Genomic DNA, 15,651 nt, shown 5'->3' with positions numbered 1-15,651 from the left:
ATCACCCGTGTTTACCTGTCACCGTCTGACACGTCGATTCTATATCTTTCCAGGTCACTGCCTACCCGTAACTGACCGCCTGGTACACTGCCTGCCTGTCACTGACCGACTGGGTTCACTGTCTACCCATCACTGACCGCTGCCCCCCCCCCCCCTCCCCCTGCCGACAGTCCACGTCGCTCGAGTCGCTGCGGAAACACTTCAGCACGACGCACGTGCGCGCCGCGGCGGTGGCGTGCGGCCGCTGCGAGCAGCTCTTCTCCAACCTGGAGGCTGTGCAGCATCACATCCGCAGGAAACACCCGCGTGAGTACCGAGACTCCGCAGTACTATCCGCTTGAGTTCGGGCCCAGGCCGTGCGCCGCCGCCCAGACTGATATCTAATGTGTCATGCTCCATTCATTTTGTTGTGGCTCCTGTCATTGTCACAACCTGGTTTCTTATGGTTCGTTGTCTATCTTCTGGGGTATCAGAGAGTGCGGAGCTTTACGGGAATCTCCGGATGTGCCTTTTCTGCAGGGGTTGAGTCAGTTGATAGATTGGTTAGACCTCCAGTTTCACGGTAGAACTTTCTGGTTGATTATGTTCCTGCAAAGTTAACTCAGTTCCATACGGATGCCTCTCAACGCAATACGGCGGCACAGAAACGATCTTCCTTTGTTTTCATCAACAAGTAGATGATAAAATAATTAAATCTCGGCGGGCTCATAAGCCTCTCACCCGGTGCGGTGGCGAGGAGTTATTTGCGCTGTTTGGTAGGGCGCCGCGTCTGTCCGTTTCCGTCTCAGTCGCCGCCGGCGGGCCCGGTCTGATGTGTCGGCGCGGGGCCATCGCGGGCCGCCGGGACGGATTCATTGCAGTCATCGAGTTTAAAAGGCGGCCTGTCGTCCTCTAATTGTTCTCCCGTCGCTGTCGTTTGCATGGAAATGCGGTGGATGAGAGCGAACGGCCGGTCCCCGGCCCCGAGGCGCTGTCATCAAACGTTACGGCGTATACAGAGGCGGTGTGTAGTCACGGGATGCTGGCAGTCGCTCCGTCACGGTGGGGGGGGGGGGGGGGGGTGGGGATGCTCCGTCGTGGTAGGGGAGGGGAGTGTTCCGTCACGGCAGGGTAGAGGCTTCCCTTCCAGGGTAGCTTTATTCATTGGCTAAGGTCAATGTCGTTGATCGTGTCGTCGCTATTTTCATACGCAATTTATTATGGAACTGTCTGAAGTAAGATGGGCGACTCTCTCCTCTCCAATCTGAAGTAACTATTCAGTCTACTTGCCCCTGATGGCCCAGCCCCGGGCTTTCTTCAATCTCCAGTGACCCGACCCCGCCTGGTGGTCACCCCTCTGCCCGGTGACCGGCCTTGCCTCTACTATGACCCGGTCGCCGACCTGCTGTGACCGTCTGACACGGTGTGATCGATCCGGCGACACGGACGGCCGCTCCGGCTCCTTTCGCGCGCCATCGGTCACCGTGCCGTCCGGACGGTGACGTCGTCGGCGGCCCGCGGCGGCCGGTGTGAGTCCGGGACACAGTGACACGGAATAGTCCTGACACCGATAGTGAGCCACACGGAAACGGCACCGACCCTGACACCACACCGACACCGACGAGACACGGTTCTGACATCGCGCTGTCCTGACACTGGCTTGTCCTCGCTCTGACATGTTCCATGACAACACTACACCGTTCTGACACGGACACAGGACAGACGCAGTTCCGACAAAAGGTGACACTGTTCTATCACGAGACGAAGCAAAAACTGTGAGTTACTGACCCGATGCCATCCCAGAGTCGATAGGACATCGATTCTAAGTCTACGGAACATCGACCAAACACCAGTCTAAGATTGACCGGTCACCGACCCGCAATTGACTTCTCACCGATCTGATACGAATGTAACACGGATCTGACACTGGTGCCAGTTTGCTCCTGCTAAGCTTTCTCGCAACGCGCATTTCTGTCTTGATTCGCTTGCTGTCTAAGGCTGGATTCGCTCAGGAATATTGTGAAAGTCCAACATTGCGTGAATTTGCGCAGAAATGACTTATTGACCCAATTCCACAAGAATCCGGCCTTGTATGATGTTTTTCTCGCAGAAATAACTCATTGTCCGTTGCTTATACCAAAAGGATCCAGTCATGTATGATGTAACTGATCCTGCCTGCATTGATCCGTATCAGATCATACCGTTTTTCCACTGGAGGCCGCTTCCGTAATGCCAGTTGGACTTTTTCTGCTGCGTAGTCATACGCGCAAATTGTGCATGAATTGTAGAGTCGCAAAATTAGTAGCTGTTGTCGCAGAGAGATGAAGCATGACTTTATGTGAATTAGCCCTGAGTGAAGAAACTGGGGTGGGATTCTCCCTTTTGAACTTGATAGCTGAAAGACTCACCACAACATCGTACCGTTTCTGAGATTGCGTGGAAGATTGAAGCTGTAAATGACATTGGCGGTGTCGTCGCCGCGAACACGCCACCCCCTGTCGTGTCCCGGCGCGAGCTGCCGTGACCGCTGCCGCGGCCGTTTCGAACCGTCACATTTCCCGTCACGGCCGTTATATCTCATCGAGCGTCACGCCGCGCGCGCTGTCACGCGGCCGGTGTCACACCACCGCGCTGTTGTGGCGCGTTTCGTCACCGCGGGGAGCCGGCCGGCCGAGCCGGATCGACCTGCTGCCGGCATCGACGTTCTGTCTTGTGTCGTGGCGTGGCGGCGTCATCTAATGTAGTTGGCCGGCAAATACCAAGGCGGGTCGCCGGCGGCCGCCGCGGCGCTCGGGGAAACGTTTCGTGACACGGTCTCCGTGACTGACGGTCCCGTGTCAGGTCAGTGGGACGGGAGGCTCCAAAGACTGCCCGACGGTTCATGGCCGTGAGCTGGCTCCTGTTGCTTCAACGAAGCCACTTTGCCGGCGGTGTTGTCTCGGCATTGGTCTCATGTCGGCTGTTTTCCGGGAGCTGTCTGTCGGATGAGGGCGGGCGGTGTCCCCGGAGGCCGGTATTAGGTCTCGAGCGCGCCGTGTCGCGTCGCCGTATTATTTCCGCCGTCACCCGGCGGGGAGGGTCGCCCGCGCGGGGCGGGCCCCGGTGACCCATCCTTCCTCCTTCCCGCTTCTCCGTCCCGCTCTCCCCGATGGAGCTGGCCAGATGCCTATGCAAATGTACGCTGCCTCGGCTGCTGCGGTATTTTTTCTTCGCTGCCGGCGCCGGGCGCGTGACAAAAGCCTGCAGAGCGGCGCCGACGTGTGGCATTATTGCGGCCGAGAGGAGCGATGGGAAGTAAAATGGCTGTCCTGTTTGTCGGCAGGCTGTCAGCCGGCGACCGGCAGCCGAGCGCTGGTCAGCGCGACGGATTGCAGTCGGGTAGGTATACAGCCCGCAGGGTGAGGCATGTCAGTAGAAGTTGGCAACTCAGCCGTTTGTTACTCAACCATAGTACGGCCACACTGAAAACAATTTCACCCAAAACTGGCGAGTAAACCGGTGTCTCGCGGGTACCCCTATCCGCAACCATTTTTAACCACCCTCCCAGGAGTCAATTAAGGACATAACACTTTTGCAATTCACTCTGGAGAGTAGTAACCCTCCACGACTATTCGCGCACCAGTGGCTCGCGACCCCTCCATCGAAAGGTATTCATCGACGCCTACCTGGCAGCAGCGCCCCACAAACCCCTAGGAGATGGGGTAACCCTCCACGCCTACCCTTCGCCGACCAAGTCACGAGGGCCAAAAAAAAAAACTCCCACGCTTGACCATATTTGCGGGAAAATATCTATATCAGGGGGGGTCCGTCCCTTTACCGGGCCATAGGAGGAAAATTGCTACCAAATGCTGCCAATGTGACGTCACTGGGATGGTCGAAAGCTGATTGGTCGCTGAGATTCAGGCGATGCTGTCAATTCTGGCGCACCGGCGCAGTGTTTTCCAGCCGTTGCGTGTATTGTTATACGGAGTTTGAATATTGTTTATTTGATAATAATATCACTTTTTATGTGTTTGAAGATCGGAAAAGCATATACATAAGTGGCATTCACACACTTGTCGTCTCAGAGATCATGAAGAATGACCAGCTTCAGCAGTTCAGCTCAGGTATTCAATTAATTCAACTGTATAAGCATGAGTATCATAGGCAGATCAGCCACGTTTCAGTTCAACCCGGTTTAACCTTTTTTGTCATTTTTGGCTTTCAAAGGGAGCATGATAATCTCATATTAAGTTGTAACATACCTTAGCATTGTTTAAAACATAATGAGAAGGAGAATGGAGATGGAATAGTTGTAAATTGTTTCGGATCGGAAGTGGTTAGCTTCTATAAATCTTAATGCTTTGTGAAAATAACAACTTATTTGTCAAATTAAATAGTATCAAATAACAAATCAATCGATGCTTACCTCCCAGACTGGAAAAAAATTCACTCACTGTCAGATGCGTCAGGGCCCAGGGGCTTTCGGGTCTCAAAATTCAGCGCAAGTGATTTCTCACCAAACTTTTGGCACATCTTTTGTGCAAAGTTGAAGCTCATTGTTACTTCTTTTCAATATTAGTTGTTGCCAGATTTTATAATCTGTATCTAAACTTTCAAAATTGAATTTAAAAGGATTTCTGACATGCTTATTAGGTACTGAAAATCATAGGCGGCGGAACGGGGGGGGGGCACCGGGGCACCGTGCCCCCCCTTGAATTCTGCAAGGGGGGCACCAATAGCAAGGTGCCCCCCCTTAAATTTGATGTATTAGTACCAGTGGCGGATTCGGGAAAACTCCAAGGCGAGGGTCATCAGAATCGAAGTGGTGCCCCTACCTATTCTCAAAATTAAAACCTCAACGGATTTCGGCCACTTAATTTTGGTGGTGCCCTATTTTCAGTTTTTTTCCTTATTTTTGGTTCGTCATGTGATGACTGGTGCCCCTGCTAGGCCGCTGGTGCCCCTGGAAAGACTGCGGTACCTACCTACCCTGCCCCCTGACAAGCCTACGGTGGGCCCTGACATGACTTAGGTGCCCATGGTCCCTGACCGGCCCGTGGTGCCCCTGACAGGCCTGTGGTGTCCTTGGGCCTGTGATGTCCCTGGGCCTTGGCAGGTCTGTGGTGCCCCTGGCGAGCCTGTGGTGCCCCTGTTAGAACGCAGGTGCCCTTGACAGGTTTGTGGTGCCCCTGACAATCCTAAAGTGTCAACGACAGGCTTGTGGTGCCCTTGGCAGGTCCATGGTGCCCTTGCGAGGCCGGTGGTTCCCCTGCGAAGCCAATAGTGCCCCTGGCAGGCCTCTGGTGCCCCTGGTAGGTCTGTGGTGCCCCTGGAAGACCTGTAGTGCTTTTGCTAGGCCGATGGTGCTCTTGACAGGCCTGTGGTGCCACTGACAGGCCCGTGATGCCCCTGCTAGGCCTGTGATACCCCTGGCGGGCCTGTGGTGCCCCTGTCGGCTGTCAGGCCTGTGGTGCTCCTGGCAGGCATGTGGTGACCCCAGGCCCTAAGTCATGACCCATGTGACCTCCCCCCTGGGATTCGCCACTGATTAGTACTGCGATGGCTTCTTGGGAATTTGATACATGTAGGATAAATGGAACTTATCAAACGACAATAAGGAAGAGACAAACACATAGGTACTTGAGGATCAGCTTAACCCTCGCCGGCACAGGCCATTTTGAGTCCTTCGACGGCACGGGGGGGGGGGGTACGACCCCCCCCTCGCGTTTGGCCCCTGATGGAGCTAGAGCTTCGCGGAAAAAACGAGCGTGTTGCCCGTCACAAGAGGAAGCCAATGATACCCAATTTTAAGATCCTAGGTCATCGGTTGACCTTCCAGGTCAGGTCAATGACCCATAAATCGGGAATATCGGGACCTGTTAGAAAGTCGTAAAGTGTGGCTGCTAAGGGGTTTTCCGGGGTGCTGATCACGAATATCGTGTTAGTTTTGATCATAGATGATGTCGTGAAGCGTTTAGACCAGGTCGGGTCAGGTCAGGTCAGGTCAACCGGTAGGGGTCGTGACGGGTATTCGTAGTACCTGTCATCCGCCTCTGACAGCTTCGTAACATGTTACGAAGGCACCAAAACTACTTCGTAAATGGTCCAATGGTTGCTAAACTTGAATTCAGCTCCAAAAACAAGCCTAGAAACATGTAAAACTCGAAAAAGTGAACCGAGGTCACCGAAGGTCAATGACCTGACCTGACCTTCTGGTGACCTTGACATCCACCCTAATGCATGGGAGCAACATCAAATCACATGTTTGAACGTTTGAAACCACGAAAAACTTGCAAACGCGTGGCTAATGCGAGTCGACATACGCCGAATCGCGATTCCGGCCAAACATGGTCTCAGAAAAGAGGTCACAGGTCAAAGGTCATTTGGGTCAGGGTCATGATATTTTCAGGGAAGGTGTAAAATTGATCAATGCGAGGGTACTGAAAGTTTTGTCGCGATCGGCCGCTTTTTACGCGAGTTATTCGCGAAAAACCTTAGGGGGTGCATCAACCGGCGAGGGTTAAAGTTAACCACTCATACGGGGGTGAACTGCCATTTTCTTTTTGTAAAAAAAAAATAAAAAATAAAAAAATTATCGTGTCAGGGCTGTGACGAAAAAAAGTGGCCTAAATCCGATGAGAAAACAGGATTTGGGGGTACCCTAGGTTTGGCTCCTTGAGCTGGTGCCCCCCCTTGTCTCAAATCGTTCCGCCGCCTATGCTGAAAATCCCATTCTTGTTTATGTAAATGTTATGTCATTGACATTTGCTAACTAAACAAGCTCATCCTTGTCTAATGTCTATATATTGGTTTCTATTTATACCACCTGTGCTACTACTAATTTCTATTTGTTGAGACTATTTACCTAATGCATTTGCTTCATATGATTTTATATGCAGACGCACCTGTGCATGGAACAGTAATGCCAGACCCAAATTCAAAATGATAATGAAAAATTGTGTTATTTGCTTGTTTCAACTAAATTCTGAGTCAGGCCTGCAATCAATACATAATATAAAATGGTACATGTTTTGAGGCTTCATATCAGCACATAGAAAAGGCAATCGAAGAAAAGGCACCTTTGGGCATTGATTATTTTTGCTTGCCATCGCTTAGTGAATTTTTTCATGTTGTATTGTGTTAATAAACTTGGTAATGTGTTTTGCAGGTCCGGGGCTGGTCCTCTGGCGTGCAGGACGGCGAGGAGTGGCTACCTGCACATAACAACACAATGACTGGCACCGAGCTGAGGGCATAAAATCACATCATATCGACTTCAGCATCTGTCTCCCAGCTTTGGAGACGTCGCCCGACTCCCTGAGTGGCGAGCGCCAGTTTCCGAAAGGAAGTTGAGGAAGGCGACCGGAAAGCACCCGCTGGGCTGCCGACACTCCTGCGCTGCCAGCAGGGCGTGCTGCGCAGTAAAGCCTCGCTGCGTGGTCTGTACGACATCCGACACCGGCACCCAGACGTGCAGTTTCTGATGACATCCCACCTCAGCCAGGGCTGCCCCGAGAATCTGCTAGTGCTGACTGCCTGCTGCTGAGGCCGACCTGCCGACGACCTGCCGGACCTGTCGCCGCCCTGGTGAGCCTGAGCCGCCCTGGGACTTGCCGCCGTGTCTACGCTGCCGCCCTGGTGAAACTGCCGTCGCCCTGCCGAACCTGTCGCCGCCCTGGTGAGCCTGCGGCCGCCCTGGACCTGCTGCCACCCCGGCGGACCTGCCGCCGTGTCTACGCTGCCGCCCTGGTGAAACTGCCGTCGCCCTGCCGGATCTGTCGCCGCCCTGGTAAACCTGCTGCCGACCTGTCGCACCTGCCACCGCCCTGATGAATCTGCTGCCGACCTGCCTGACCTGTCGCTGCCGTGGTGAACCTGTTACCGACTTGCCGGACCTTTCTCGCCGCCTTGAGCTTGGGGAGCCTGTGCTGAGGTGCCACCGCTCTGTTTCACGTGTTATGTTGCCCGGTTCCTGGCTGTCGCGGAGTCAATCGGCACATTGTGTTTGGAGAGGCGACATCTTGTACAACTTTCCGACAGTTCGGAGCATTTTATTGTACCTACTCAAGTCGCAAGAGATTAGGCTTGTGCCTTATTTGTCCTCTACCAATCTGTGCAATATGGTTTTTTATAACTACGATTTATGGTATGACATAAACCGGTATATTGTGTACGCATTTGGTTCGTTCCAGTCAGAAGTTTGGAATGTGTACATATACTTGTGTTACGGTACAATTTCGGTTTGTGCAGTTCACACCTCTCTTAAGTATGGGGCGAAATAGACGCAAAACCAGGGCTGCGGAGTCGGAGTCAGGGTCGACAGTTCTGACCGGACTCGGAGTCGATTTTGGAAACCGAGTCGGAGTCGGGGTCACCGAAAATCCATCGGCTCCGCCAGGGCTGCGGAGTCGATGGATTTTCGGCGACTCCGACTCCGACTCCGACTCCGGCTTAAAAAAACCAGCTCCGACTCCGACTCCGGGCAGAATTGTCGACTCCGACCGACTCCAACTCCCGACTCCGACTCGCAGACCAAGCAGGGCTGCGGAGTCGACATATTTTCGGTGACTCCGACTCCGACTCCGGCTCGGGTTTCTAAAGTCGACTCCGACTCCGACTCCGGTCACAACTGTCGACTCCGACCGACTCCGACTCCGACTCCGCAGCCCTGGCCGCTCCGCAGATCTGGCAGGGCTGCGGAGTCGGAGTTAGAGTCGGTCGGAGTTGATTACCCAGCCCGGAGTCGGAGTCGGAGTTGGTTTTTGGAAGTCGCGGTTGGAGTCAGAGTCACCAGAAATCCATTGACTCCGAAGCCTGGCGCAAAACTATGGCGATTTTCATCTACGAGAGAGCCGCCGATGTGCTGGCCGGATCACCGGCGGGGCGCCCGTTGGCTCGGTCCGATCCCAATAATGTCGCCAAATCTTTGGTTCGAGTAACAGCTGGTCCTGATTTGCTTCACTGAGGAAACATCACACCGTTCTGCCTTGCATCGGACATCAAAACTGCACTAAAATCCGCTGAAAACGTATTTAAACGTCCGTCCTCCATAATGGCTACGGACGGCGGCCGGCGAGTTACCATCCCAGTGACGTCATTCGGGCCCGGTAGGGGGACGGTAAAAAAAAGCCTGATGACCATACCTGGTTATATGGCCTTGATCTATATTATGGCACACTCACACCTAGAAAACATCGATGAGAAAGTTTCACATTGGTGGGAAAGGTCAAATCGAATTCCCATAGAAATTTCGACATGACTCAGCCACCGGCAGTCATGCAGACCGCCCGAAATCAAGGAGATGTGTTGCCGCTGCTTTCGTGACCTATATAAGAATCTAAATGGTTTCACTAGGTAGTTTCGGAAGAAAAAGCGTTGCCAATCGTCCCGTGATGAATATTGCAGAGGTTTTAAACGTGCACCCTAACAATTGTACTTTCGCCCCCACTTGGAAACCGCCAAACAATATGCCAATATATCATTGGTTCAAAAAAAGTTGAAAAATTGTTGTAATTCAAAACTGTATGAGACAACGCCATCTAGTTGTAACAGTAGATCCAACTCCTTCAGGGCAGGTTATGTAAAGGTTCGCCATCCACGGATACGCGTTTACGATACCTCGAGTAGTTCCAACTCTTTCAGTGAGGGCTGTGTCAATGACTCGACACACGCGGGGACAATATCCGGTGCTGGGTAGCTACCTTACTGCAGACTGTGGGTGCAGTGCATATTTACGAGTAATAAGGCAGGCAAGTCTGCTTACCTTCTAGCTAGAATCTGGACATGGCGAGTTAACCCGCGCACCGACGGGGGGGGGGGGCGGATATCCGCCCCCCCCCCCCTGAGGTTTTTCGCGGATAGCGGGAAGCGCCGCGAAATTTGGTATGACTATTCTCTCATCAATTTTACACATGGTGTGCAAGTTTGAACCTCCTAACTTTTAAGGTCAGGTCACCAGGTCACTTTGAATGACCCAACCTCAAGTCACTTTTTTGCAACTTTGTCACCGTGCCAGAGCTACAGTAGATGTCGGAGGCCTTTGAAAGTCGCAGGATGTTATTAGGTCATTAGTAGCTACAATTTGTATATCTCGGAATTTTGATGTCGGTGACCTAAGGTCAGGTCAATTTCGCGACCTCCCCATTATAAGTCAATGGGGGAAAAATCAACTCCCTGTTTTTACCACTAAAACGGGTCGGAATGGCCCCATATACCATACATGACTTCACATACGATCAACCTTCACTACCTTGAGGTCTGTTTTGCTGTCGGGCAGCTGTAAGGTCATGTGACGTCATCAAAGGTCACCAAAGGTTTTTTGCCAATAACTCCTTACAGGAACAAGATACAGCCGCGCGGATGGTCTCATTGTGTTCAGCTCGTCAAGACGCATCGAATGATATACATGATGACCTGGAGGTCACGTGACCTGAGGTCAACCTTTGACCTTGACCTTTCGAGGTCAACATATATATCATTCGATGCGGATTGACGAGAGGATCACGATGATGCCCTTAGTTTGTTCCTATCTTGACTACTTCGAAAGTTATTCGAGAAAACCCCTCTCCATATCTAGCGCCGCCATTTTGACTTTTTCGACCCCTGTGACGTCATCTTTGACCTGACCTGAAAATGACCTTAGTAAAAATTGTAGACCTTGTCCGTGCGTATCCGATGCCGTTTACCGCTTGTCGCTATCTTGCTTCGTTCTCGAGATCTCAGGGGGATCTCGAGATCACATATACCACCCGCAGAGCAACGCTTAATTCGCCAGCTTCGCGTGAAATTGTTTTCAGTGCATCCTACACGTATTGTCTGCCAAGAAAGCAAATCAATTAATATTATATGTAGGAAATTTGCCCTTTGAAACATCAATAGCACCTTCTGCTGAGCAATTTTAATAAAGAAATATGCTTAAGATAATAGATCACTCTGTGGTCTGAATTACCGGCGCCGGGCCGCTCTGTCCTCGGCCATTTGCGGGGTGGCCGGCTGTGATCAGTTAACCGTGACCGCCGCGACGTTAGGCGATCGGCGCCGTCCATTCATGTGCGCCGAACCGCCTCAGAAGCCGCACAGGGGCACACGGCTCTCAAAGCGGCCCTGATTGCGCCGGCGGACGGCGGAATTTGTCCAACAGCGCTCCAATCAGTCGGCCTCTGATGTATGTAGATTCGGGCACAGGTCGCCCGCGGGGCATCAAACTCTGACCTCTGATCGGATCAATGGCCATCCCAAACCGTGAAGCCCAGCGGGTGTTATCCAACTATAGACATCTTCCATACCACCGGGATAGAAATGCAGCTTGTCGGTGGGATCTCCTCGCTGGTTATCTCTGTTGCTGTTTTTACTGGTTTTGTCTGAGTACGTGTGGACGGCTAGTCTGGTCTTCTGAGGGATAAGTTATGAGTGCATTATGAAACTGGCAGCCTGCGCGCCAAGCGCCCGTAATTCATTCGTCCTGTTGTGCTGGCCCGGGAGCATAAAAAGCCACAAGTCGGCGAATAGGGTGGGAATGCGAAGCAAAGAGAACTAGATCTTCCTTATGGATCACCTGACAGTCATTGGTGATGACTTTATAGCTCCTGGGTATCGTGGAGTTTGTTTGTTTTCAGACTATCGACTGTCCGGGATTTCCCTTCTATCAGTCTATGTGCTACATGCACTCCGAAAGGCATGATTTTGTTTTGTTTACCTTTTTCATTCGGACTCTTGCTCTCGGATGGCTTGATGAACGTTGCTCTGAGCACCCGTTGCACCCTGCATAAACAATGTATATCACAACCAGTGTAATCACCACTTCTCTCCGTCTCCCCAGGTCGGACCGAGTGCCCCGAGTGCGGTCTGAGCTTCCTCACGGCTCGCTCCCTGCTGATTCACCGGACCAAGACGCACCAGACGAAGGAGTCGCCCGCCGCGCATCGCCAGTCGCCGCCGCCGCCGGCGCTGCCCCCTGTCGCTGATGAGGTGACCATTGGCACGAGCGGGTAAGCGCGCGGACGGTGAGACACCCGCTGATGATAATGAACATGTGTTGAGTGGTAATTTGAACGATTTTATGTTGTGAAACAAGTGTGTGAGTTGACGTTTGGACAGGATGGTTGTTTGGACAATTGACAGAATGTCTTGTGGCGTCGTAACTCGTAAGCCTGAATATCGAGGTATTGGACTTGTGCCAATGTGTAACATTCCTTTTAGATGGCTGTGACTTTGATCTTGACTCGCTGTTAGGTCTGTCATTATTTGTCTTCTCGTGAAGCGGGTAATTATTACTATTTTCTCGTGAATTGTGTCAATAAAATGGTATTTTGCGCTAGAATGACTGGTGTATGGTACATACAGGCGTCGCTCCCAACCCATTGAAGTGACTTACAGTCAAGTTGAATGCATTCAGGACGCATGCGCTTGTTATGATTTCGAATGAAATGAAACCTTTTGATAAAATACGCAGTTGCAAGGTATTCTCAGAGTCCTGATACACTGTGTCTTTCCGTGTAGTTAGTATGTACTGACCGCCTACAAAGAACTTCTAAACTGACAATAATAAACGAATTATTTTCTTGACTCATCCATTCATCCCTCTAGGCATGCCTTTCAACCCATTGGACGTTTTCTAACATCCGGTGCACTCTGAGGAGCATCGTATTCACTCGCTACTTCGTTTCTTCAGGCTTTACCGCAAGAAGAGAGGTGCGCTACTGGAGAGCATCCCACGCCTTTCATGCTCGGTATCATTCAACGAAACCGTGCCCTCTCTGCTCGCTTTGACTATATATCGGGTTTGAGCGCTGACGCACAGCAAAACGACCTCTTGTTAGTGGTGTTCTCTTCAACAGTACACACAGGAAATGATCCGTTCGTTGTTAGCAACGGCGCTACCGTCAAACACGTTTCAGTCCACCCGACCCGTTAGACACCGATCACAAATGTCCTCCAATCGTCGGGGAAGGCTGACTCTACCTCCTCGTCACACTTTTGGACAGATCATCCACTCCAAAGTGGCGAAAAAGCCGACGACCGTCCGACCCCATAAACCGTCCGACTGGTGAGAGTGACGACCGGGGTCCACCGTGCGTCATCCGGGGGGGGGGGGGGGGGGAGCTCCAGATGACGCCAACAGCCGGCTGGCCAATCGGTCACTCCGGGTGCTGATGCGACACTCAGCACGGCCAGGCGTGGGAGGGAGGGGCGGGTCACCGGCTTCTCTGTGACCGGGGAATGGGGCGCAAGACGGGTTGGGAGGCGTCGAGCTACGGTGATTGGAGGAGCAATGGAGTGATTGGGGCTGGATGCGGTGTAATCCACGATTGGGCTGAATGATAACTGCGAGTAGGATAAACGTTCAACATTACACTGAAGTGGTTGGTGTTTGTCTAAATGCATGTCAGTTGTACTTGTGGCTTTTGGTAGTGGTGAGAGTGCACGGGGTCGATAACTTCGTCTGGTGTGAGTCGTGAGAGTTACGTAACTAAGAGCGAAATGAAAACTTCTAATTGCAGGGAAATTGATTAAAAACCAAAATGATAATGTAATTGATGCACATCGGTTGACAATGCATTGTACCATGATACACCCCAAACCACATTAGCAGCGTGGGCGCATTGATTAATGCGCGTCGATTGGGGCCGATATGAATGCGGTAGTGCTCAATTTGCATACGATATTTCATCATGTTGAGGGTCCTAGCTGACCTTTACGGTATGCCGTGGCTTTATCTTTGTCGTTCCTCACTTGCACCCCATGTTACATTGTACAATTATTTGAAAACTTTTATATGCTGCTTGGCATGAGGCACTTTTAATCGCTATTTTCAACCCTACTAGAAACTTTAAGAAGTCACTTGGAGTTCCAACCTTTCAGTTCTTGTGATCTTTTCTTCTCAAATTTTAGTGCGAATGGAATAAGGATTAATGCTGCATAACTGTGGCGTATTTACCAGTCACAATGAAAGCTATGTCCCGTTAGCAGCCTTTGATTCCGATTCTGTTTTGCCCTTTTTGATACTTTTTAAGGTAGTCGAACGGGTAACATTAACACTATATCACATGACCAATATTTGGAGCCAATGACCTGAAACCGAACAAAGAGACGGACTTTTGAGCGTAATTCGTCATTAGTGATTGATGCGTTTAATCTTTGTCACTAATCGCCCCGATCGGGGCAAAACACTCCGATAATGCCCCAGCTATTATGGCCTCGTTTCTATGCAAACCGCGCAGTTAATGGCATGGGAGCCGGTCGTAAAACTTCCAGAAATTCATGGTAACTGTTGTTCGATGAACCAAACCAATGAGCTGGCTCATATGCTGCCCTCGTCTCTTTAAATGGCCGGATGGAGCCGACTGGTGAGTGTCGCGATTCTACCGCCACGGCCACTGAATGCTGTCAAAAAAGTACTTTTCGAGAAGTCCAAAATATATTTTACTTAACAGAAAGGATTTTGACGCGCATCATAAGAATTACATCCAATTCCTCTTGACGTTTAGGTACATAAAGAATCGACGGGCGTAGGAAGAGATGAAACATTTTGGGTGCTGGGTTGCAATAGTCGAAGTCTGTAACAGTTCCCACCGCATACTTGTGCTGCCCTCAATTTTCCTCTCACACCACCGTGGGTTCCAATGCGGCCGACACTGCAGCTGCATTCACCAATCAGCGTCCGGCCCGATCCGGCCCCTGACAGCTAGACTGACCCGCCGGCCCTTCCTCCGTCCGCCGGCCCCTGCGGGTTAGACTGACCCGCCGGCCGCCGGTCAGTGTTTTCCCTGCCCGGGGCGGTGGACGGACGGCCTTGCGACGGCTCTGGATCCAGAGTAGCGGGGCGCGGTTAGTGCTGATCTGCCAATGGGTTAGTGACAGCGCGGAGTGCGAGACAGGGGAGGGAACGTGACAAAAGGCACTCAATGTTAGAGGTGGTCGCTCGGCTCCCAGTTTGGTCTGAGGCGACTACGAGGTCGGTCAAACTGCTGACTGCTGCCAATTCGTCTCGCAACGGAGCCTAGCTGCAAGCAAGGGGCTTTCAATTATCAGGTCAGTGGCACGGGGCATTGTCACAAATGATAACTGGGTGCCTACCACGGATTTTCTAGCACATCGAGCTGTCACGCGTTGGTGTATACTGTTTTATTACTTTTTTATTTATTACGGTGAACTGCCACTCATCATTTTGGATCCATCAACTACCTCAAAATATCCCGTTCACTATCTTCCAATTATTCTAACCATGCAAGCCTTTCAGGCTGCCAGCCTCCGGGCATGTCATCCGTTAGTGCGATGAGTGAGTCGAGAGCATTTCAAAATAATTGTGAGCACAAAACGTGTCGCATATTCGTGCATCCGCTAACCTGATAAGGTTTGCTCGGTTCCTAAATTTGCGTGACATCTGACAATACCAAAGACATTTGTGTTTGACATTTCACGCTCTGACATTCCGTCGCCCCTGATGCCGGACGATGTCGAAGAAGGACTGTCTATTCTTGGTGGTTTTGCGCAAATTCTAACAAGCCCTGTCATAAGACCTCTTAATGATTATTTTAGTGTTTGCTTTTGTTCCGTGTCATACAGGATAAGGAAGGTCCTGTTCCTTTTGTAAACCATATAGACAAGCTTTGACGAAATTGCGGGTTGTGTACACATCTTAGGTTCATCCGTTTAGCTGAACCTTGACCCTTCGGCTGCTTTGCAAACAAT

The 15,651-nt window shown here is 51.4% G+C and overlaps 1 protein-coding gene across 4 annotated transcripts in view; it reads left to right on the top strand.

Annotated features, from left to right (window-relative positions):
* LOC122381066 (synaptojanin-1-like) overlaps positions 1-12,277 on the top strand; it is a 36,592-nt gene extending 24,315 nt beyond the window's left edge. For 2 of the 4 annotated variants that reach the window (XM_043364795.1, XM_043364794.1), the window contains exons 4-6: positions 171-306; positions 3,302-3,357; positions 11,780-12,277. In XM_043364795.1, coding sequence (XP_043220730.1) covers positions 171-306; positions 3,302-3,357; positions 11,780-11,809 — 222 coding nt within the window. In that variant the 3' untranslated portion in view covers positions 11,810-12,277. The remainder of the gene's footprint in view (positions 1-170; positions 307-3,301; positions 3,358-11,779) is intronic. The other 2 variants (XM_043364792.1, XM_043364791.1) reach the window with 1 other exon arrangement.
* Positions 12,278-15,651: the final 3,374 nt, after the last annotated feature.

Source organism: Amphibalanus amphitrite, unplaced genomic scaffold, assembly GCF_019059575.1.
Source record: "Amphibalanus amphitrite isolate SeventyFive unplaced genomic scaffold, NRLGWU_Aamphi_draft 000113F_arrow, whole genome shotgun sequence".
NCBI classification, from domain to species: domain Eukaryota; kingdom Metazoa; phylum Arthropoda; class Thecostraca; order Balanomorpha; family Balanidae; genus Amphibalanus; species Amphibalanus amphitrite.
This window is presented reverse-complemented; position numbering and strand designations above follow the sequence as displayed.